Below are 24,651 nucleotides of genomic sequence, written 5' to 3'. Positions count from 1 at the left end.
TGTTTCCGCTGAGGAAAGAGGCTGGGTTCACAATGTTAGTTACTACAATTTCTACATCATCCTGTTCCACCAACTCCGCTTGGTATTTCAGAAATCTCTGGGGTGAAAGCCAATGTCCCCCTTTAATTTCCAATACCACCGATACTGTGTGGGATACTAATACAGTCATTTTCTGGCCCAAGGTGAACTTTCGTGCTTCCTGTATGTTTAAAATTATTGCTGCAACCGCCCTTAGGCATCCGGGCCACCCTTTAGCGGTTGTATCTGATTGCTTGGAGAAATAGGCGACTGCTCGACGGTACGGGCCTAGATCTTGTGCCAGTATTCCTAATGCAATTCCCTGCTTCTCATGTGAAAAGAGAAAAAATGGTTTACTTACATCTGGGAGTCCTAAGGCTGGGGCTGACATCAGGGCTTTCTTTAGCGAGTCAAAGGCACGTATGGCCTCTTTATCCCATTGGAGGTTTTTCTGTTCAGTGACAGTTAGTGCATATAATGGTTTAACAAGTAGTCCATAGTTATAGATCCACAGTCTGCACCAACCAGTCATTCCCAGGAACGTTCGTAATTCCTTCACTGTTTGTGGTCTTGGAGTTTGGCAAATTGCTTCCTTCCGAGCTTGCCTAGGGTTCTTTTTCCAGCACTAATTTCATAGCCCAGATATATCACTTCACTTTTCACCACTTGGGCCTTCTTTTTAGATACCCGGTAGCCCTGAAGTCCCAAGAAATTTAAAAGGCTTACCGTCCAAGCTACGCAGGTCTCTTCTGTCTTGGTGGCGATTAGGATGTCGTCTACGTACTGGAGCAATTTCCCTTCTTCAGGTGGAGTCAGGGCTTCCCACAGCTCAAGGTCTTTTGCCAGTTGGTTGCCAAATATAGTGGGGCTGTTTTTAAATCCTTGCGGCAACACCGTCCGAGTTAATTGAGTTTTACGTCCACTCTTAGGATTTTCCCATTCAAATGCAAATATTTTCTGACTGGCTTCGTGGAGAGAGAGGCAAAAGGAAGCATCCTTGAGGTCTAGAACGGTAAACCAGGTTAGTTCAGGAGTTAACTTTGTTAGCAACGTGTATGGGTTTGCCACCACTGGGTGGAGATCTTCTGTTATTTTGTTTATTGCTCTTAGGTCCTGAACTATTCTATACGACCCATCAGGTTTCCGGACAGGTAATATGGGAGTATTAAAATTAGATTCGCATTCCTTTAATAATCCCATATGTAAAAACCTTTCAATAACTGGCCGGATCCCCTCCTGATCTTCCTTTTTCAAGGGGTATTGTTTAACTCTTACCGGTTGTTGTCCTTCTTTAAGGTTTACCTCCACAGGTGGAGCATTTTTCGCCCTCCCAGGCGTGTCAGTGGCCCACACTCCAGGATACACTTGATTGATAATTTCTTCGCTAATTTCTCCTTCCGTGGGGACACTGGTTAGAGATAAGCTCATGATTTGTATAAGTTCTTGGTTGTTTACCTCCAGAGTAATCTCTCCCTTATTGAAGCTGATGGATGCTCCCAACTGTTCTAATAAGTCTCTCCCCAGTAGCGCTTTTGGGGAGTTAGGCATATACAAAAACTTGTGTATGCCTAACTGTTTTCCTAATTTGTATTTTAAAGGCTTGCAGAAGTACGCCTTTTCACTTTGGCCAGTGGCTCCCACCACCGTGATATAATCTTCCTCTAAGGGCATTAGATCCATGTTTAAGACTGAATATGTTGCTCCAGTGTCTACCAAAAATTCCACTTCCTTTTGTTCCGTCCCTAGCTTAATTGTAACCAGCGGATCCGCTAGGGTAGATTCCCCGGGTCCCCGTCATTGTTCTTCTAGATTGGCTAACGTCTGCCGCTTTCGGTGGTTTCCATTTCCTGCCCTCCCTTTGTTTCTCCATCTCTCTGGACATTCAATTTTCCAATGCCCAAACTCCCTGCATATGGCACATTGATTTCTTTTAAGTGTAGGTCGTCCCAATTTCTTTTGTTCCCCCTCTTTAATTACTGCTAGAATCTTCTTGTGCCCTCTCTTGTAAACACCTTCCCTATTTCGAAACACTTCCCAGGCTTCCTCTAATAGTGTCTCTAGGTTCCTTCCCCCAGGAAGTGGTAGCTTTTGAAGTTTTCTCCTGATATCCCCTGTGGCCTGTCTGAGAAACAGAGAAACTAGATGTTGTATTCCCGTTTCTGAGCTTGGATCTAGAGGGGTATTGAGGTGCATTGTATCTCTCAGCCGATCCAGGAACTCTGATGGAGACTCGGATGGACCCTGTTTGATCTCATACAGTGCTGACCAGTTTATGGTCTTTGGGATTGCCCTCTCCATTCCTATTGCAATCCACTCACGATAACCTTGTAGCCTTTCTATATGTGCAGATCGGTTAGGATCCCAATTTGGGTTATCGTGCAGAGGGAGAAATTCTTTATAATCTCCCCCAATAGCTCTATAATGATCTTCAGCCAAATTTTGTGCTGTTTTCAAAACCAGCTGCCTCTCTGTCTCAGTCAGATAATCTAATAGCAGCTGAATATCTTCCCAATCGGGATTGTGTTGTTTTATGATAAATCGGAAATGTCTAGTTACGTTTTCAGGGTCCTTCCGGTAATCTTTAGCTTTCTTTTCCCATATTTCCAAATCAGGGGTGGAAAATGGTACTTTTATTAGTACCGCGCCACCTTGAGGTCCCACTGCCTGTCTGAGGGGTGCTTGAAGCACCTCAGGGGCTCTTCCCTGTGTCCGGGAGGCAATTGGGCTGTCTGGAGAGATGGACTGTTCCTCTGAATCTATATCCAGCTCCCGGGGCTGCTCCTGCTCCTGCGGCTTGGGAGGGGTTCTGAGTAAGTCGTCTTCTAAGCTCTGTTCTCTCGCCCTTCTGGTTTTGTCCCCTCTTGTGCACCTCTGCCCAATGCTGCATGATGAGCAGCACCGCTTCAATTTCCCTTTCATTTCCCCTTTATAATCTTTTTCTAAGGCGAGCACCAAAGGGTCTTGTGGCGGTATTAATCCACAGTCCCTCTGCCACTCTGGGTGGTTCCGGAGGGTAAAGAACATGTCTGCATAAGACACCTCGTCCCACTTTCCCTCCCTCCTTAGGAATAACATTAATTGGAGCAATGTATGATAGTCTAAAGTCCCATTCAGTGGCCATTTAGCTTCCTCTTCTAGTTTATAAAGTGGCCACCATTGGTTGCAATATTTAATCATAATTTTCTTGTTTTCCGTGCCTCCCCTCCCCGCTATATCTTTCCAGTGTGTAAGTATGCAATCTAGCGGGCTTTTCTTTATAACTTTTCCCTGCTGCTTCCCCATTATTACTGTCCAAAAATCACAAATTCAGCACTTTACACAGTACTATTTACGTTAGCTATCAACGCACTTTGTTAATACCTCCTACACCAATAATCACTCTTAAACCTCTACAAAATCTGCAGATCCGTGGATGCATTTACATTAGATACAATTTGTCACACGCTTCGCAGCGGTGCTGCGTCTCACTCGCACCCTGCAGGCATGCAGGCACACAGACACACAGACACACAGATGCTAGTCTCACTCACACCCTGCCTGCTTGAGTCACAGATATGCAGACAAACAAAGCGCAGAGCACAGCTCCACCGATACACAGATACTACACAGACACTTAAAGGGCCCACCACACTTTTCACTCACACTATAAAATACAGTTCAAACAACCACCAAATCCGTTTGCAGAATGTCTCATAAACCGCTAACCATTTGCCATAAAGTCAGGATCTGGAATATTCAATAAACTCCACAAGTTTTAACAAGCAAACTGCGAGCTCTGAGCCCTGAGGCGGTCAATGACGCTCCCATAAACCCCGATACCCACTTATTTAGTTGGTCGAGGTGGTCAAATGATCCCCGGATTCCCTCTCACTCAGTTTGCAAAACCCCAAAAAAATGGGTACCCCCTCCTTGGGACTAAGCTGTGCGCCAGACGTCTCTGTGCGTCTTACCAGCAGCCCGTTACCCTTTAAACATACCTTGGTCCGCGAAGTAGATGGTTCTTGTCTACTCCCGCCGTGGACAGCCGGGAGCGGAGCTCCTCCGAGAAGGGCTCCGGGTACACACCTAGGAAGTCCACTCTTCAGCGGTCGCGGCAGCCGAGTAGAGAGAGTCCCATCTGGGGTGCCAAAATGACTTGCGGAGAAAAGAACTCTACAACTTTGTAGTTGTAAAGCAGGTATGTTTATTCAGCGCTGGGCGCACGGGGGATCGCTCCACCTCAGGCGTGCGCGCCTTCCCGTGGCTTTTGTCTTTGCTTATATGGTACAAAGTTATGTTTATTCATAAAACGCCTATACATATCTATGATCTATCCCCGCTCCGTATGATAATTAGGTCTCCTCCTCCTGTGCATGCGTCCTGGGTTCCTCAGGTCCTGGGCAGTGGTCTTAAATTCCTGGGCAGGGGTCGTATAGATGAAGTATCTCCTCTTCCTCACCAATGAACTTTTTACCTCGCCGTCCTGCGCAGCCTCAGTTGTTCTCTGCTCCTTATCCAAACTCCCAGGTCAGTTTGTACCGGAATTTGGGAGATTTATCACTGACACATCCCCCCTCAAATGCCTCCTCAAGGACTAGAGGAAGTCTCTGCTCGGACCCAAAAGATAGTAACCTAGCAACATCAGCAGCACCTGGTGCTTCTCAGTGTGGAGCCCCCCTTATCTTTGCCCAAGTCCTTCTTTCTTATGTCCTCTAACTACAGTAGTGTACATTCCCCCTATCAGCCAAGCGGTGCTTTCCTCCATGAGGCACGCGGGAGGCCGGTTGGAGAGGCCGGTGTGGCATCACCCGTGGCCTCGCAGGGACGGCAAGCTGGGGTGGAGGCCCACGCTCGCCAACCTCCACCGAGTAAGAAATAAATTTATTTCTCTGCTTATAAACCACATTGTTCAGCCACGTTGCATTTGGTCGTCTGTTTATGTGGCTCCGCTTCAGCGGGGTTTGCCCAGGAGAAGGCGTGGGGGGAGCGGAAAGGTGCGGGAGGGGGTTTGGCCGGGGGGTGTCGCTGAGGCGGGGGTGGCCGCGGGGCCCCGAGGGAGAGCAGCTGCCTCGCCGCGCGCTGCCCGGCCGCTGGCCCCTCTCGACCGGTCCCCAGGGCCCGTGGGGGCCAAGGGCTCCCCGCGGCGGGGCGGGGCGCGGCGGGGCGGGACGGGGCGGGGCGGTGCTTGCACCACGCGGCGCAGCGGCGGGCCGCCAGGGGGCGCTGCCGGCGGAGCCCGCAGCTCGAACGGCCGCGCTTGGCGGCGGGGCCGGCTCCTGGGCGCCGCATCATGTGGGCCGGCCCCTTCCATGGAGCCGGGGCTGCTGCCGAGCGCCTCCTGGGCGGACGCCGCCATGAGGCTCTGAGGGGCGGCTGCGTGCGGAGGACCCAGCCGGTCGCGCTGCGGAGCGCCCCGAGCCTGGCGCCGGCCTCGCCCCCGGGCAGGGGAGCCCAGCGCTGCGGCCGCTGCTACTGCCGCCGCCGCGGGTCCGGCCGGGCGTGCGGGCGGCCCGAGGCCATGTAAAGCGGCAGCGGCCGGGGGCAGCCGAGCCGAGCTCGGGGAGAGGAGCCGCCGCTGCCGCCGCCGCCGCCGCCGGCCGGGGAGGCCCCGCGGGGGGGATCATGGCGACGTCTAATCTCTTAAAGGTGAGAGCGGGGCCTGGCCGGGCCCGGCGGGAGGCGGCGGCGGCCGGGGCTGCCCCGCTGCCGGCTGGGCCCTGCGGGTGGCTGGGGCGGCCGGGCCGGGCCGGGCGGCTGGCGGGGACAGGCCGCGGGCGCCGCTCCCCGAAGTTGCCGCTGTGCAGGCGCGGGGGGGCCGGCGGCCCTGCCTCCCTCCCTGCCTCCCTCCCTCAGGTGAAGGGCCTTGGCGCCGCGCCCGCGCTCGGTGCGGGACCGCTGGCCTCGGCCCGGCCCGGCCGGTGGCCCCTGGGCTGCCAGCGCCGCCCTCCCCCCCGGCTCTCCCTTCCCAAACACGCGTCGTTGGGAAACTGCGTTGCGTCGTGCTGTTAGACAGGGCACGGTGTCGTCCCTTTGTTTATTTAAAAAGACCTAGGTGTACGGAAAATGAGTTTTAAGTTAATCAAAGAGTTGAAAAAGGTCTTTGCCGTGGGCAGGTGTCGTTACTTGAGTTGCCACCGTATTCCAGCTTTTTTGTTAAGCTCAGTTTTTCTGCAAAGAAGAACTCCTGGAGGCCTTTCGCTTACGTTAAGCAGCTTTGCTTTTGTAGTCAGATGTTTTCAAGCACTTTCCCGGCGTTTGATGGCAGATGTCAGTCACCCCAAGCTGCTGCGGATTTGAACAGAAGTTTTCAGTATGACAGTCCAGTATTCGAGCTCAGGACTGCCTGTCCTGATATTTGTGGCATGTCTGGAGAAGGACTGTCTGTGGCCTTTGAGGCCATGCCAGCACATGGAGGACAGGCCTACTTTAAACAACTGTTACTAATGCTTCCAGTCAGTGTTTCTAGAATATCAGTTGATGTGGTGAACATCTAGTTCGGGTGAAAAGCCTTGGGAAGGTTGTCTGCTTTATCAGCAATTTAAAATATACATAAATATAGAAGTGTATGTGTGTTCAGCACTGTGTTATAGTTAAATGGGGTTCTGAAGAAGTGCCACTTACATTTTAGTGATCTGACCTATTTTGGATGCATAGATTTGCCTGAAATGGCTGGTTGTATTACTCTGAGACACTCAGTTTGAAGAAATGAGAAATAATTGATAGCCTTGTTTCTTCCTGGTATCCAAAAAAAAGGTTTTAGTATTAAAAAGATTTTTTTTAAAAAATCTTTCTTGAAGTATAATTGAAATGAATTTTAATTCATGTCTCTGTATTTTTTTTATGCCAAAGTGGGTAGTTAGATTTTTTTTAGCAGATAAGACTTAAATAAAAATCTAAAATTGAAGAATCCAAGAACACTGGTAACAAAAATAATATCCCATAAGAAGAAATGTGCTTTTTGTGGAAGAGCGTGGTTTTAGAGCAGGGCCCAGACAGTTTTACCTTCTTGTTAATGTTGTAGTCCATCTCTTTGCTGTATGTTTAAGGATCTCTGGAAGGACTGATGCGTACTTTGACAAGACATGTTGTTGTATAGTAGAAAAAAGAAACGTAGGCCTATGAGATTTGTCAGCATTCCATTTCAGCTGTTTTGAAAGAATAATAGGTGTACAGTAAGTGAAAATAGAGTCAAAGGCCTTGATTCTGCATGATGACTCTTACTGAACTGAAGCCTTTGTGTTGACTAGTTATGTTTTTGCAACTGTCCTTTGAATCATTAATATTTTACATTGACAACAAGATATATATGCACAGTGTGTTTTAGGAAAAATACTACAGGGACACCTGTTCTAAAATAGGCCTTTCTGGTCACTTGGAGTGTTTTTAAGCACTACAACTTACTCATTAGTGAGTTTTCTAAAGACAATAAAGTGTGAGTCTGGCATTACAAAGGAAAAGATTATACAGTGATTTGACTTGGTTTATAATGACACAATAAACCAATGCAAGAATTGGAACTAGATAAGGTCTTTTGTTCCCCGATTCTGCTCATCAGAGTGCTCTCACAGAAGCAAACTTGATTCCAGGTTAGTGTTGATTGGCAGTGCCTCATGCTGTTTGAGGCTGTAAAAAGTACTTGTGCTTTAATGTTTAGGGAGAAAAACCCAGTGTCTCAGCACAGTAAAAAACCCTGGGTAAGAAAGGAGAGGTGTAAAATTCTGTAAGGTTTTTCCATATCTTTTCTAAATAAGCCTGCATAATCAAATGTAAGTTTGGTTTAGACAGGTCTTGTTTTTGCTAGGATAAACAGGAACTAAGCGTTTTCTCTGGTTTTCCCCCATCATTGTTCAGCTTTCTACGTAGTTGAGAAAATGAAGTGAAATATTTTTTTCTTATTCTAGGAATGGATACTAGCTGAATCCAAATCTGACTGGCTGTCATGATTTTAAAGGGCATCATTTAAACTCCAGTAGCACATAATTTTCCTAATTGTAAATTATTTTTTTTAGTGAGAAGCATAATCTCAGAGAGCCTTCTTTAAACGCAAAATTAGAATGACCAATCATGTGTTGAATCCTGGTGAGATACAACAAATTGTAGTGTGATGAAAATACTGAAGTACCTCATAGGAGCTAGCCATTACATGGTAAGCTAGCACGTACCCTACCTGTAGGAGAGCTGCTCTCCCACACTGAGACTGTGGCTTTCCTGTAGGTGACTGAACCATTACTAAGTGAGTTCCCTAGAGTTTTTTTCTCTCAACGTACATGTGACTCTGGCACTTTTAAAGTAGGGTGCTTTATTTCAGGGGCTGTGTTGGACTTGCAGCCTGCTCCCTTTGCAGTGACAGGATAGTCTAAACCGATTCACTCATGTGATGTGAAGATACGTGAGGGTTTCTCCAGGTTCTGGAACAGAAAGCACCTCAGCTTACTGCAGCACAAAGGAAACCTGGAGTTGTATTCATGCTAGCAGATCTTGATGCTTCTGTAGAGCTTTAATGGAGCTGTCAGCAAATGCAAGAGTCTGTCCTTGCAAGATGAACTGCAGCTTGAGCCTGGTGTTAGGAGGGAAGAAGCAAAGAAAGCAGCTGATTTTCCATAGACTTAAGTGAAATGAGAAACACTGTTTACCTTTGCACTGGTTTCAACTTTTTTTTTTTATCTCATGCCTCTGCCACTGACAACTGGAAACATATCTGAAGTTTTTGGATTCTTCAACTTAAAGTACATATTTCCAGATCTGTATTTAAGTTTGTCTGTTTCTTCCTGGCTATTTCCAATTAGGATATCCTTAAGAATATCTAGAATGTTGAACACTAGTTAGTAACATAGCAAAGCTTTCCCTGTGGCTACTTTTTTGCTTTGTGTAGTAACTTTGCTACAATCATTACACTGATTTTTAGAGCTGCTGGTAGCAGAGATTAATCAGAGACATGAATTTTAAAAATTTCAAAAATAAGTAAACCCAAGTTCCTGAAAGTTTTCATTTGGAGTGAAACTTCGGAGTAGAGCTCATAAGTTTTCTGGAAGAGGTAAAAAGCCTGTTCTGCAATTCTGGAGAAATGCAATTCAGTCCTTTGCTGAAAACAGCTATAGATAAAAAAATGAGTGCTCTATCTTTGTGATTAAGATTAGTTTCACCGTAAAACACAGTGCTTATTTTAGTCTAGGACCTTGTGTTTCCTACTTCATGCCTCTCTGAACTAGCCTTAATATATATATGAAAACGGTGAAGTAGTAAAGGTGAGGATGTTACTCATATGTAGATGAGATGTACAATAAGATGTAGAGGATATTGCTTTTTTACAGTACTGGTTAGAGAAGCTGGCGGAGATGAGGGCTGAATTTGTATGTGGCCTGAAATATATAGAGTACACAACAAAGCAAGCTGAACGTCCAAATAGACATGTCAAGGTTCTGAGGGACAGTAGCATAGAGGTTTTGTTATATTGCCTTGCCTTTTTATATTCCACGTTTATTTAGGCTCTTACACTCCATTCCCACTTCTGCTGCACTTCTCTTAAACTTGCTTACAGTTAAGGAGAGGAATTTTGTGTTATACCCAGATCAGGAAAACTGGTTAGTGGAACAATTCCACTTGCATCATTGTACTAATTCTACATAATACCTACCAACATAGTCTGGGAGGTTTTTTTACCTGTTGTCCTAAAATACTGTGTTTAGGTGCTTATGCATAGAAGTGAAGAACAGGAAAAAGTAAGTTTGAAGAGTAAAGTTGTATATATTTTAATATAGTGTGTGAAGTAGTATATCTTTCAAGTGAAGTTTAGTGTTAAAATGGAACTGTAAATCTCTGTGAGCAATTTTAGTGAAGTGACTTTTGAAACATGAAATATATCATAAGTGGAGTTATTTTTCAAAGCCTTGAATTTTAAACAGCTGGGATGGTTACTTAGCCAGGGTGGGGGTATCAATTGTAATCCATGTTTTCAGAGAAGATTTGATAAGTGGAGTAATTTTATTTTGTCAAAGACATGACTTACCTTCCTGCTTACCTTCCCTTGGGAATGGTGGTTTGAGGCAACAAGCTAAGAAAAGTTACCCAGGAAATGTGGCTCAGAAATTGCATAGGTTTGTGGGTGGCTCAACAAAGTGGGAAATGGGTTCCTCATGTTGTCTGAGTCACTGGTGTATGTGTGACTTTGGTAACAACTAAGAATTACCACTGTTTGATCTCCTTTTCTTCTATAAAATTTGTTTTTCTCGTGCACTAATATGGGTAGAATTAATGAATGTGAATGATGCACAGTAGGTGGTATTATGCACCCTTTCTTGTAATTTCAGTACAAGAGCATAAGATTAATGGTCATAGAAGTCTGAATCTACCTATAAGATGTTGAATTGTTTATTGAAATTAAAGAACAGTTTAGTTGAGTGGGATTTTTAATCTATTAATTTTATTTCCTCTTCTACTTAATTTAGGAATAAAGGAGGAGGTGTTAGAAAAAAACACAACCATTTTACTCCCATGTATAGCAAAGTTCTAAACTTCCATAATAACATTTTCTGCTAAGCTTTCTTTGGCAAATTCTTTTTAAGCAGGTACATGTTTGTTACAAATGGACGTGCAGTTTTTACAACTGAAATGGAGTTTTATGTGTGCTTTTTAGCATGAACTAAGTAATCACAATCTAAATCATACAAACACTAGTGTTTGCAATTCCCCCCCTGCCATGTTTTACAGTTAAATTAGTTTTATTTGCAAAGATAGAGCATTCAGTTTTTATCTTCAGCTGTTTTTAGCAAAGGGCTGAATTGCACGTCTGCAGAATTGCAGAACAGGCTTTTTACCTCTTCCAGAAAACCTACGAGCTCTACTCTGAAGTTTCACTCCAAAGGAAAATGTTAAGGGAGTTAGGTTTATAATTTTATACTGCCATTTCTGGAACTTCTAATTGTTCAGCAGCTGGTCTTTCAAGTTCATTATCGCGCAAAGAGGGACTGGGAACAAAAATATCTGGAATTAGAAACGAATTGTTTTCACAGGTTTAGGAAAGATTAGAGCATCTCATCAAAGTTTAGGGAATAGTTGTAAAGCTAGCTCTATGTAAGGGAAGCATGTAGTTGATGATTTTTCAGAGATGATGCATTTAAATTTTTTACAGTGGAAGAGAACAGGTGAAGCTATCTTTCTGAATTGGAAAACAATTTCTCTTCCTATTTTTTTTAATGCTGAAAAAAATTCTAAACTTCATTGGACAGGAGATGCTTCCATGAGACCCATATTCAGTACCTACTGCAGTGGTTTGATAAAGCTGTGAGGCCTCCAAGTGCTGTTGCTGTAAAAATAGTTAATGTAATGCCTGTTGCATCTTTATAACTTGGAGATGAGATGTCTTTGCACTTACTTAAGAGCAGCAGGGGATATTGTTTCCAAACTGTGCTTATTCTGAATACTAAATAACAGATTTAATTGTAAATTTCCATGTAGAAATTAATCAGAAGGAGATGGTTGAGAGGATGTGGTGTGCTGCTTGTGCTTGTTTATCTGGAGAGATTTTAGTGGCAGAACAGTGCACTTGTCAGAATTTCAAGTAGTTAGATTGTATTATTTGCTATATTTGAAGCGAATTGTGTCAAATGTAGTATTACTAGCCAAGACAATGATCTGTTCGAAAGTAAGCAGTGCATTGGGACATAACACTGCAGATAACCAGTAGTCTTTTTGCCACAGAACTCTCAATCAACGTTAATTTTAATTGCAGGTTTTTGTTTTTAAAACACGGAACTATAACCAAATAGGAATGCAACATATCCAATAGAACTGTTGTTTTTCTCTTAAAGTTCTGTTTGGTTTTTTTAGTAATGGAAGTCAGCCTGTATACTACAGTGAGATTTTTTTTTTCAAACTAATCGGAGTGATATGGGAGCACTTTGTTTCTTTAGCTTTCCTCTTAATTTGTATTGCAAGTTTGAAAAAAGTTCACCTCGGATTAGATTTTTCAGCACAGTGTAAATCATTTTCATCTGCACCAACTGTAGTCTTGGCTGTCAAACTGCCTATGGCCAGTTAACCCACAGGAAGGGAGTCGGTGATACAACAGCTCCTACATTACTCTGCTTCCTTCCTCCCTCTTTGCTGCTGATGCCAAGTGCACAGTGGAGAAAAAAAGGTACGTGGCAGCATCACACAGGTACTACTCCTGGTTCCAGTCTGCCATTTTGGTAGCGGTAATTTATTCAAGATGGGTTTGCAACTCTGCCTCATGACTTTCCTTGCATGTATCTGGGCTGGGGCAATAAAGCGGACCAAGTATCATTTATGTTGTCCGTGTATAACTCCATTAACAGGTGAAGAACACTTGCTAGAACTTGTAGCTGACGCGGTGAATAAAGAAAGAAGTTGGCAATCTACTTCTCTAAGAAACAAGTAATAGCTCTGTCACTTTTTAAAAGAATGCTTACTGTGGTGTTGTAGCTCAAATGATAGCTTATAAGAGACACCTCTGAGAAGGTGGTATTTTTACATTAACCATAGAAACTGCAATCATTAAAGAGAACTTTAAGAAACGGTTTTATTAACAATAATTTTTTTGTTCCTTTTAGAATAAAGGTTCACTTCAGTTTGAAGACAAATGGGATTTCATGCGCCCTATCGTTCTGAAACTTCTTCGTCAGGAGTCTGTCACAAAACAGCAATGGTTTGATCTGTTTTCGTAAGTAATTTTTTAATATCTTACATCCGTCTGCATAATGGAAATACAGTTACAGTGCTACTTCTGGTACAGAAGTCACATATGACATGGACTGTGTGGGAACACACAGAACAACAATACCAGTTTTAAGTTTTATTAAGTGGTAGGTGCCTTCATCACTATAAATGTAAAAGTAGAGTTTTGCTGAGATTCAGGATGGAGAAAGAACAGCGTAGCTTTTGACTTCAGCTGATCGTAGTAAATAAGTTTTGCACCTGGCCACAAAACTTTTACTAGAATTAGAGAGAAAATGTTGTTTACTGCTTTGCAGTGAGTTCGTTTAAAGGCAGTTTGCCGAGTGTTACGTTATTCTAGTTTGAATGCCTTCTAAAATAACTTAAGATTGCTACTGAAATAACGGGATATTGCAGTTTAACTGGTATAATTTGAATATTTTTATGCCCTAAGAATAATATATATAATATTTTTCAGACAGTGTTTACATTATTGTACTTCCTAAAAACCCTGCCATTTTCCTCCTTCCAAAAAGCCAGAAGTTGCTTCCTGTTAGGTGATGATTTTTTTCTTAAAATACAGCGTGTGACCTTTGCCGACATAATATGGAAGTGAGTTAAAACAAAGCATATCTAAATAATCTTTGTCTCAACATAGTTATTTTCCCTCAAATACAGTTGTAGCTTAATTCTGCAGTCTCTCCTTCTGCTTTTTAAAAACTGTCACAAAAATGTTTTTTATTTAAAAGCAGTCTTGTTACAGTCTGTATCTTTATTGCTCTTTTTTATGAGGATGGTGCAGTGATTCTTTTTACACCCATCTTACTGCACCTGTCACACTTTTCTGCCAACCAAAAGGAAAGGTAGTTTATCATGTAATGAGTTTTAATATCTTATGATGTCATGGTTATAGTAGTTGCCAGAAGCATGGTATAATTAAGACACAAATTCTGTTCTGAGTCATTGCTTTCATTTTTAATAACTAGTTCAGTAATTCTGCACTGGTATTGAAATTTTCTGTTTATTATTTTTCTTGTAGCTGAATTATTGACTAAAACTTAAGTAACTTTATGACTAAATTAAGGATGTTGAGGGAAAGGATCCTGCTCTTCTAGGTTCATATTTTTGCTCTACCTGCCCTTTGAGTGTAATTATCCAGTATTGCTTTTTTCACTGCTGCCAGGAAACAGTGGTCTTTTAAATACAGTAACACCTTTTCTGCATGTGAAAGTTGCCGTAAGCTTCACAAGTTAGGCAGACCTCTGTAAATCCTGGGCCAGCATCTTTGATCTGTGTCAGAGGAACTTTTTACTTTGCAAGTTTTGGCTTTTCAGTTAAACTAAAAAAGATGCTTTTGTATTGAAATAACTGTATTGGTTTAATAGGAACAAAGTCATACCTTTAGATTATATAGTTGCTTTCCTGCAAAGATGTGGCCTTGTTGAAAAGAGGAAGAAGAACCAGAGGAGGGTAATGAGTCAGAAAAAGGCTTGCTAGGCCACATTATATATGATGTATGGTGGGAGTGTAACTTGCTTTATTTAGTCTATAGTATGGAAAGAAAATAGGAATTAAGTTACACTTGCTGGGCTGTCAGGAAAAACAGGAATTTATTTGAATGTTGATTAAAACTCATTAATAGAATTTTGCTTTGCGATGCGGTATGCTACCACTGTCATGAAATGTTTAAGTGATCTTACTAAACTAATTAAAATGTATTTTAAATTACCTGATGCCCTTGAGCTCAGATTTCCCACAAGGAAGGTCTGTTTCCTTTGTAGCACAAGGATGTTGTTGTGCTTGGGTTTGTGAAACTCTTGAGTGAAGGCTGCATGTTAGTGAGAGTATTTTAGAATAACATGGGCTGCATAGTAATGCTTCTCTTGGCAAGTGATATCTGTCTTTGCCAAAGAAAAGCTTTAAAAATGGTCCTTAATGCCATAAGGATTATTGAATAGATACAGAAAGCAGAATTGGCTTCTACATCTTCTTGACCATAGCCTTTTCCTAGATAGGTTGCTGTTACTTGCATCCAAGACTTTCTTACAGCTTCAGTCTCTTCTCCAAACATGTTTTCTTGTATCTGTCCCTGGGTTCTAACCATGTATTGTTTGACAGTGATAGATAAAAAGTATATTAATTTCTTAGATGTACTTAAATTATGACTGTTTAAGCCTCATACATTACACCATTAAACTTTGAGTAGCTGTTACTAAAAGCTGGATAAATTGTTTTCTAGAGATGTACATGCAGTTTGCTTGTGGGATGATAAAGGTCCAGCAAAAATCCATCAGGCTCTGAAGGAAGACATCCTTGATTTTATTAAACAGGCACAAGCAGTAAGTTCTTAATGTTTGATAACTTCTATTCGTACTGTTAGAAGAACAACCAAGTATTTCTGACTTTCATTGGATCTAAATGCATTGCTTTTTTTGTGTCAAATTCTGTGATGTTCTGGAGATCATAATTGCCATGCGAAGTTCTGTTGACAGAAAGTAGCCTTGAGCATTTGCCTTGGCTCATTGTTTTCTCACAGTCCTGAAACTGGGGTGGGCAATGATTTTTGTGTTATATTAAAAAAAACCCAAAACACAGCATTATTTTTGTTTATCCAACAGTACTTATGGAATCTTCTTCCACTTAAACTTCTTGAGGCAAAATTTTCTATAAGAAAAAATGTCTGGGAGAAAAAAAATTGTTTCTCTAGCTTCAGTGCTATGCTGATGCATTCATGAATGGCTTTAAAATAAGCCGTATGTATGGCATACTAGAAATATCCATCCTATCGACTTGGCAAGCTTAGCTGTACAGTTTTGTGGCCTTCTCCCCAAACGATTGAAATCATCAATAGATTCAAAGGAAATTTTTGCATTTGTAAAATGTACAGCAAAAGATGTTTTCTGTAATAAGGGATTTAAAAGACAGGGTGGTTGTGGGATTAAAAAAAAAAATTAAAATCCCATAACTATGGTCTGGAAAGAAAGTCTATAAAATGTTTCTTTAGTGAAGAGATTTACACCACTGAGGCTTTGCCTAAAGGAAAATAGTTTTTTATATAGGTCTTTGTATAACCAGACATATAAACGTTGGTTTTTAAGTTCCATCAGCTTGCTTCTTTACATGCATAAGAGCTTTGCTGAACTGAGGCCTTTGATATGGTCTGCACTGGCTGTTGTTCAAAGGGCATCTTTTTAGGCACTATGATAGCCATTGTACAATGTAGTTGTAGTTTCCAGGCATTAATAAAATATACATGTTAACTAGCTGTCTGGGTCTAATGAAAGGTTAGTAGATGCCATTGAATTAAACTTTTCACTATATAGAATATATAAAATATAACATGGTCCTTACAGATTGATTTATTTTTAGACAGGGTTGTACCAGTACATGTGTCTGGACCAAAGGTTTTGATCTTTTTGACTTGCAAATAGCTTAAAAGGAGAAAAATGGTTCATTTGGAAAACTTAAACATACTGAGTGCTTGTTTGCTGTTAACCTTTCTTTACCCTTTAGAAATATTCCATATGCTATGGGTTGATCACTACTTAACTAAATGGCACTTAAATATGTAGACTTTCTTACTGTGATATATCTGTATATTTGAATTTTATATGGGGAGTTATTTTCAGTGTAAGTGAAGTCAGTCTGTATTTTGTGCAGAAAATTGTTTATAAATTATGTCCTCTTCTCCCCTCCTCCTCCAGAGAGTGCTGAGTCATCAAGATGATACAGCTTTACTAAAAGCATATATAGTGGAGTGGCGCAAGTTTTTCACACAGTGTGATATTTTGCCCAAGCCATTTTGTCAATTAGAGATTACTTTAATGGGCAAGCAGGGCAGCAACAAGAAGTCTAATGTAGAAGACAGTATTGTTCGAAAGGTAAGTGACAGGTATTAAGAGTTTTGTTGCACCCTTCTGCCTACAGTAATAGTACAGAAGGGATTCTGTAACTGAAGATGAAATTGCACCAATTGTGTAATACGACGCATCACTTGACTTCAGTGTGAGGGTCAGAACAACCTTTTTTTTTTTTCTCTCCATAATAATTTTACTCTTTCTTCAGTTTTGCTTTGGCTATTAACAGTTTTGTTCAGGTGATTAAAGCATTTCTTTGTTGGGCTTTGGGTTTGTTTGGTGTGTGTTGGTTGTTTGGCTTTTTTTTTAATTACGACTTGAATCCTGGGGTCAGAGACAGTTGTAAATTCACCTGCTGCTTCTGTACTTGTGAGTAGCAAGTGTACTTGTATATACAAGTGAGTAGTTTTCTTACTCCTAGTTTATTTCCCTAGGCCAAGATCTTAACTGGGGTACATCACTGCATTTTATAAATGACCAATTAAATACTGTCATCTCAAGTTAAATATGGCTATTGATCTCCTATTTTCGCCTTTTTCCCCCAAACTATTGGTCTTATCAGTGAAAAGCTTGGACATCTAGAATCTTGTGAATATGATATTTTTACTATTTCATATCAAACACGTAAAGAAAATCCCATGGACTCTCCCTTATGGAGAAGCTAAGAATAAAGGATGGTAAACTTAATTCTCTTGAAAGGATATCTGACTTTTATTAGGCGCTTGCTGTGTTAAAATTTAAAACTTAAAAAGCAAGAATGGAACAGGACCATCTAGTCTTTACTATTAACTTTGCCATACAACTGTGTCAAGTCATCCTAAGCTTGTCTTCAGTAAGCTTATTCACAGTCATGAGGTAAAGTTTGAACTGGTAAATTTTATGATTCTAACCTGCTTTTCACTGACAATTGGCATGTTTAAATTACATTCATAGCAGTTACTGTCAAGTTTGAAGATACTGTGAATTTGAACTTCCTTCTAAAGCAATGAAATGGCATGAGTTGGATAGAAAAAAAAATTAGTTTTTAAACTTTGGCATAATTTCATTAGGTATTCAGTAGCATATAGAAAGAGCCAGATCCAGTGTCTAAGGGCAAAAAAAATTACCACAGTATCTTGAATTCTAAAGCAAATTAAGATTTTTTTAACAAACATGTAGCATGCTTTGAGTATTTACTCCTGAACAACTGGTGGAGCTTAGGTGGACATAAGTATGGCCTGCTAGTGAGCTTTTCGTGTTGCTCAGCTGCAGCACGTTGGGTCTGGTGATCAGATGTAATTGAATACATTTGCAGCAGTGTCAGTAGCAATGACCAAAAACCAGTAAAAAAAAAAATCACACAATGGAATATGAAGGGACCCTTTGAGTGATGAGGATTTTGTTAGAAGCCTCCATAACTAATTTTAAAACTTTGCAGTGCTTAGATGAGGTTTGGAGGTTTTTAAAATTACATTGCGTTACTTGCATATTGAACTCTTATGTTAGATAAAGGCAATCCAGAACCATCAGTGTCTTTCTTTACATAACGGTGGTGTTAACTGAATTTTTGGGTTTGTTTAAGACTGAACCTGCTAAATAGTCAACTATATTTGGATGTTTGGCTCAAAGGTGCCCCCTGATATTGCAACTCCTGACACATTGCATTGCTGGAGAAGTTACTTGACTGATTACTGAGAACTGTAGAAATAATACAGAATTATGGAATTAATACATGAATCAAATACTGATGCCCCTAGCTGACCAGTTACATAAAGTAAGCTTAGAATGTAAGCTGAATATTAATTCTATAACAAGTTCAGAGCAAGATCAAGTTCTAAGGTAGTTGAAGTGTATATAACCTGAAAATTACATTATAAATTGCTTGATTTCTGTTTCTGGTGTCTTGTTTATTTTGCACAAACTTAGGTCTGTGTGTACCTTTCTGACAGGATTTTTTTTTCTTCCTGATACACAGCTCATGCTAGATACGTGGAATGAATCCATATTTTCAAATATAAAAAATAGACTTCAGGACAGTGCAATGAAGCTAGTTCATGCTGAAAGACTAGGAGAAGCTTTTGACTCTCAGCTTGTTATTGGAGTTCGAGAATCATACGGTATGTCTCGCACAGACCGATCTCTGTTGCCTCCTCGTTTTAGTAAATGAATTTTCATCATACAAAGTTGACAGTTGTGGTGATAGGGTTGGAATGATTATCTCCACATTTTGTATTGTTTTTTTTGTTGTTAATATGGAATACCAATTAAATTCTGTTTAAAATCTTTAACTTCTAAGTGATTTAGCTACATATCAGTTACTGCAAAATCAGTGTCTTCGAAGAGCAAACTACTTTTTGACCTTTTAGGGTTGCAGATATAACTTTGTGCTCCTTTTTGTACTGTTTCTGATTCTTCAGGCAGTTTGAAGAAGAAATGCTAAACAAGCTGCATCTAAGACTCTCAGTCTTTTTCTTCTTTGCAAAACAGATCTGTGTATCTGAAACTTCTATGATGTTTCACCATTGCCTACTGCTTCACAGCTTTGCAGCCTGTTGAATTAAACTTGTGGATAATACTCTCTTCGATGGCTTTATATATGTCCAATTCTATTTTTTTTTAAAGCATATTCCGTTTAAGGGCTTTATTTTTTTTATTTCTCTGTTAAGTTGAGAGGAATTTGGAAACTTTATTCCAAATAGTGCAAAGCACTGCAGTAAGCTCACTGTCTCCATTCTTGTAGAACAGAAAAAACCCAATGCAAAAAAAAAAAGTCTAAAATTAAGACATTGGGATTCTAAGAACAGTGTGTAAGAAAAACTGTTTGCTCAGGTGGAGTAGTTTTCACTTTACTGGGCATTATGCTGAGCTGCTTTTTTTTCTTTCCAATTTTGCAGTTTTATGTGTATTTCTGGTTACCATGTTTGAATGTATGAAATGCTGGAGATAAGTATGCAGTTCTTTACAGTTCCCTATAGTTAATCTAAATGTTTTTGGAGCAAAGACTGGACAATTTTGGTTACCTTTAGGGATCAGAGTGCATTTATAGGATACTTCAAATTGTTCAATGCAACCTTTTAATATAAGACTCACTTTAATGAGAGAGATTTGCTTATTATTAGCCACATAAGTTTCCAAGACTTGAGAGTAAGTTTGGACTTTCTCTTTGCAGTTAACCTTTGTTCTAATCCTGAAGATAAACTTCAGATATATCGGGATAACTTTGAAAAGGCATATTTGGATTCAACAGAGAGATTTTATAGAACACAGGCTCCTTCTTATTTACAACAAAACGGTGTACAGAATTATATGAAATATGTAAGTAAAAATTCTGTTGTAACTTTGTTCTGAAAGTGTTAGTACTTAAAATGATTGCTGTTCTACTTTTGCACAGGCAGATGCTAAACTAAAAGAAGAAGAGAAAAGAGCACTACGATATTTAGAAACAAGGCGTGAATGTAACTCTGTAGAAGCAGTAAGTATAATGTGTAGAAAAATGGATGTATTTTATATTTATATAGTGTTATTACATTGCAGTTTTAATTTGTGTGTTACATAATTATTTGGTAGCAGTAGATTGATATGAAACTGTTGATTTTATGTTTGTTAATCATCCATAACATTTATTTCCTGAAAAAAATCTGTATTACTTTCAAATATGGCAATTTACAATTTCTACAGATGCTTTGATAGTAAATGTAGATCATAAGTTCAGATTGAAGGGCAGGTTTTTATGCAGGTTGATTTTTATTCTTTCATTTAGAGTCAGGTATGTTTGAAAATAAGCTGGCCAATCTATTAGTAAAGAGTTTCTCAGTGCTTATTTAAAAACTGTTCTAGATTTCCTCTTAGGCTGAAATATGGCCATTTAATTATAAAGGATGTTTTTTCTTTTTTTACTTCCTCTTCTCCCCCCTGAGCAATCTTTTACATAGTTCAGATTCTGAAGGAAGATTTAACTGTAATAAATAGTTCATAATTGTCTGTGTTGAACTTAGTTTGGGAAACAGGTTATTTTAAACAAATACCCTTTAAATCTGATTTTTTTTTTGCAGTGGATCATAATGAGTCATATGTCTTCTATTAAGCTGTAAATCATTAATTTTGCACAGCTATAAATTGTAACTCATTTAAAGAGGCTGACAAAAGAGAGGTGGTCCTGACATGTACAAGCAGTTTCTGTTCTAGATCTAGCCATAATACCTTGTTCAAGCCCACCAGCCTGGTCCAAATAGGGTATGTTGGAATGAGAACTATTCTTAGCTCTTGGATGTATACTTGGAAAATAAGTAGGGTAGTTGGTGTTCCAAAAGTGGTGGCTCCCTTGAGAGAAAAGAGGTGACAAATATTAAGCTCATTACTAGTTTGGAAGAGTTTACTACATTTACTAACCTACATGTGTTGAAGAAATACTGTTTCCTGTATAGATTTTATTCAAACTACACATAATTTTATGAACCAGTGACTAAATTGATTATTTTGTAGAGCATAGTTGTTAGCAGAATAGATTTTGTCATGGCAGACTTGAGACAGATCAGACTTTGGTGTTCAGATGGCTACATGAGCTAATTCTGTGTTTAATGTATTTCAGCTAATGGAGTGCTGCGTCAATGCCCTGGTGACATCTTTTAAAGAGACTATTTTAGCTGAATGCCAAGGCATGATCAAACGAAATGAAACAGAAAGTAAGTGAAGCTTCAAGAACAGTGCAGGATGAACTCAGCATCAACTGCATAAAAATAGATTTGTTTGTAGACATATCAAATTACTGTTTTTAATAGATGGGGGCAGTGTTTCATAGACAAAATATTACTACACGTGGGCAATTTTATCCCACAAAAAACTACCATTGTTGGTTAGTATTTTTTTATATTGCTTCTGAAATATGTACATACAATACCGTAATTTGAATGACTGGATAGCTCTCGTCTTACCTGAAAGAAAAGAATATTTTGTGTTCTGTTTTCTTTATTTTTCCTACAACTTATTTTCCTTGTGCTGACCAACTCTGGTAAATGTTGCATGTGTCTTATTTTCTATTTGTTTAGTTCAGATACAAACACTCTCCCTTCATTCCACTATCAGTACCCCCTTCCCCCTGGAAGAAAAGTGAAGCATCTCTTTACAAAGCTGTTTTTCTGAAAAGCAGGGAGAAATTTTTCTTATTCTGATTGTTGGTGTAGGACCAATAGGTCAATGAACAAAATCTCTGCAAGTTTTTCCTCTGGTTTTATAGCCAGTATGTCACTAAGTATTGAAAGTTAGCTCTGCATGCCTCTTTAAAGTTTTCAAAGTTTTTTTTTTTTTTAACTCTGCCATAAATTGAGAGGTTAGTGTGATTCAGAAGTCTTGTGTTGGTCCTCTATGGTAAACCAAATCAGATAAGTCATTAAAATGTCATAATTCAAGTAGGGAAATTGGACAAAAATAAAAGCTGAAATTACAGGTTAAATTTTTTGTTTTGAAGTCTTGGTATCCTGCAGCCAGGGAATATTTACAAATGTCTATATGAAGTTTTCGTTTCTTTGCAGGTGTGAAAACTGTTTCATGACTTCAAACAGTTTAGCAAATACTTCTAAAGCTAGCATTTCAGAAAATATTTGACCTCAAAACTATGTCATACTGATCTGTTCATCTAGCAGCACGATTTCTGGCAGTGATCCAGTGCTAAATCTAGAAAGTCACCAAACTTCTTATGAGTATATGTTACAGCCTTTGGGTGAATACAGGAGGCTTATTTAAATGCAGAGCTTCAGAAGGGTTCATCTGTAGCATCCAGAGTATCTTTCTTTAGAAACTTGTTGAAGTATTCACAGTCCTCTCTTCCCTTGTTGCTATTCTGCCCCATGATACTGCTTGGTTGCAAAATACTTCTGTTTAGTATATAAGAATTCAAGCATCTTTCAAATACTCTTTTCCTAAACATATCTATGCTGTTTAAAATGTTTTAATGAAGGATGCAGGTGCAGATGATTAAAAATTTATTTAAAGACTGGAGCTATACATAGTAATATATATCTGATAGTATTGTCTGCTGTACTTCGCTTATATATGTGTCTTTCTGATATTATTCGCCCCAAAGAATTTAATGATTTCTTTATTAAACAGCATCCGACAAAAAAGGACCGGGTTTTTTGGCTAGTAGGTGGGCACTACTGTAAAATACTCTTGTTACATTAAGTAAATATTTACATGCTGTGCAAAGGAAGTAAGGCATAATGTTTTCCAATGAAAAACTATCAAAGAAGTCATAACTTGCAAACACTCTTCAGAATTGGCTTAGTGCATTTTTGTTTGCTTATAGTATTGGGGATGGGAGGCCTAAATTTTATTCTTGAAGTACTTAACACAAATAGAAAGTACACTTGGCTTTTTTGAATACAAAATGAAAACAGAACTTAGTTTAAGTGCCCCAACAACTACGGTATGGATTTCTTTACATTTCAGTGTCATCATGTATTCTGAGAGAAATTCCAGTGGAATGTTCCTTTTGGTTTTGTTACTTCAAAATCTGTCTTTGAAGAATCTGGTTTTTTTGGGTTCCTGCAGTTTTAGGGATGCTCCTGAAGTCTTCATTTGCCACTGTTTTTTAGGAGAAACCACTGAATTTTTTTCTTGCGTTATTCATGCCATCACTAGTTTACAGAAACATGTAGGAAACCTTTAATATAGATTTTTGTTTCATTTTTTTTCTGCCATCTCTTCCTCCCTCTCCCCCTTTTTTAAAGTACAGATTAAAAGATCCAGTAAAAGTTGAGTGAGCTTTTTGGACTTAGCCTATGCACAACAGTGCTGCCATCTCTTACAGCACATCTAAACTGCACTGAGAATACCTCTGACTCCATTTTTTCTGGTTTCTGAAATTCTGTCAGCCCATTGTGAGTTGTCTCTAGTAGCATTGCAAGTTCTTATTGAAGGTAGTTTGTAGTTTCCATTCTTTGATTTGCATTGTTATGTTTTAAAAGGATTTTTTTTCGTCTCTGTACATTGCTTTTCCATTTGGTTCTGCAGCAGTTGTTGGGATACAAGAGTTGATAACATTTATTTCATCCTCAGTGGTGACAGGATCTTGATGTCCCCGACAAAAGTAATGCAGAGGAGAAAACAAAGACAGGGCCTCTGGCTTTTGTCCCTTTTCACAGTAGATACAGCACTGAGGAACTAAGTGAATCTATCAATTTATTTTCTATCAAAAAAAGAATCAGAGTCCATGATCAGTGTGTTCTGCTTAATTAAGCAGAGTCCTTTGTGTTTAGTTCAGATCTCTGTGGTCTCTCTAAAACAATCTGGTGGGCTTAATCCAGGTGTTCCTTTGTGGACAGCTTTGTCAAGATGATTATTGCTGTTCCTGTACTTTTTTTTTAGCAGCGTTGAAATACCTTCACAAAAAGTATGACAAATAAACCATATCAGTTTTTAAAGTTTTTGAACTGGTAACTTTCAGAAAAACTAAATAAACTTTTTTGGAAAACAGAAAGGATAAAATGCTGTTTACCTTAGTCGGTTTTGGTTACTTTAGAATTTGGCATGCTTTTAATTAAAACAAAACATTTTAGATGGTATTGGAAGATACACAGAGACAGCTCTGTTTGGCTTTAATTTTTTTTAAAAAATGATCTTGAATCCATACAATTTCCTACATAAACTCCTGTAGGCTTCCAACTGAAAAAGACCCATTTTTGCTAGGGATTTTAAGGCAGTTATACTGAGAACCTCGACTTAATCCAAATTGCTATTGACTTTTAGGGGTTTTTATTCAGGCTTGTGATATTATATGCATAAGCAAGTATTACATTGCAATAAGTATTTCTCTTTGCATTCAGCAGAATCTCCTTGTGGGACCAGAATTAGAACAGTATTCAAAACATCTTTCAAGGGATGAATTGGATTATCTGTTCTTCACATATTCAGTATTCCATTCAAGATATCTCTAGCAGAAATGCAGTATATTTGGGTTTTATACAGGTCTTTGACTGGTGGCTTTATCAGTATTTGTATCTTTCAGAGTTGCATTTAATGTTTTCATTGATGGATAAAGTTCCGAATGGCATAGAGCCCATGCTAAAAGACTTGGAAGAACATATTGTTAGTGCTGGACTTGCAGATATGGTAGCAGCTGCTGAAACTATTACTACTGTAAGTGTATTGT

At 39.6% G+C, this 24,651-nt stretch overlaps 1 protein-coding gene across 4 annotated transcripts in view; it reads left to right on the top strand.

The window, feature by feature from the left end:
• The first annotated feature begins 5,301 nt into the window (after nucleotides 1-5,301).
• Nucleotides 5,302-24,651, top strand: part of CUL5 (cullin 5) — a 32,927-nt gene continuing 13,577 nt past the window's right edge. For 2 of the 4 annotated variants that reach the window (XR_012627720.1, XM_074860136.1), the window contains exons 1-9: nucleotides 5,302-5,643; nucleotides 12,567-12,676; nucleotides 14,909-15,008; nucleotides 16,374-16,550; nucleotides 18,481-18,622; nucleotides 19,675-19,820; nucleotides 19,897-19,977; nucleotides 21,094-21,187; nucleotides 24,508-24,638. Coding sequence is in view for 3 of the 4 variants with exons in the window: in XM_074860136.1 (XP_074716237.1) it covers nucleotides 5,620-5,643; nucleotides 12,567-12,676; nucleotides 14,909-15,008; nucleotides 16,374-16,550; nucleotides 18,481-18,622; nucleotides 19,675-19,820; nucleotides 19,897-19,977; nucleotides 21,094-21,187; nucleotides 24,508-24,638 (1,005 nt within the window). In the remaining variant the exon portion in view is untranslated. Of the gene's footprint in view, nucleotides 5,644-11,125; nucleotides 12,134-12,315; nucleotides 12,391-12,566; nucleotides 12,677-14,908; nucleotides 15,009-16,373; nucleotides 16,551-18,480; nucleotides 18,623-19,674; nucleotides 19,821-19,896; nucleotides 19,978-21,093; nucleotides 21,188-24,507; nucleotides 24,639-24,651 lie in introns of those variants that run through there. The other 2 variants (XM_074860138.1, XM_074860137.1) reach the window with 2 other exon arrangements.

The sequence above is a fragment of the Strix uralensis genome, chromosome 2 (genome assembly GCF_047716275.1).
Source record: "Strix uralensis isolate ZFMK-TIS-50842 chromosome 2, bStrUra1, whole genome shotgun sequence".
Classification (NCBI taxonomy): Eukaryota; Metazoa; Chordata; class Aves; order Strigiformes; family Strigidae; genus Strix; species Strix uralensis.
This window is presented reverse-complemented; position numbering and strand designations above follow the sequence as displayed.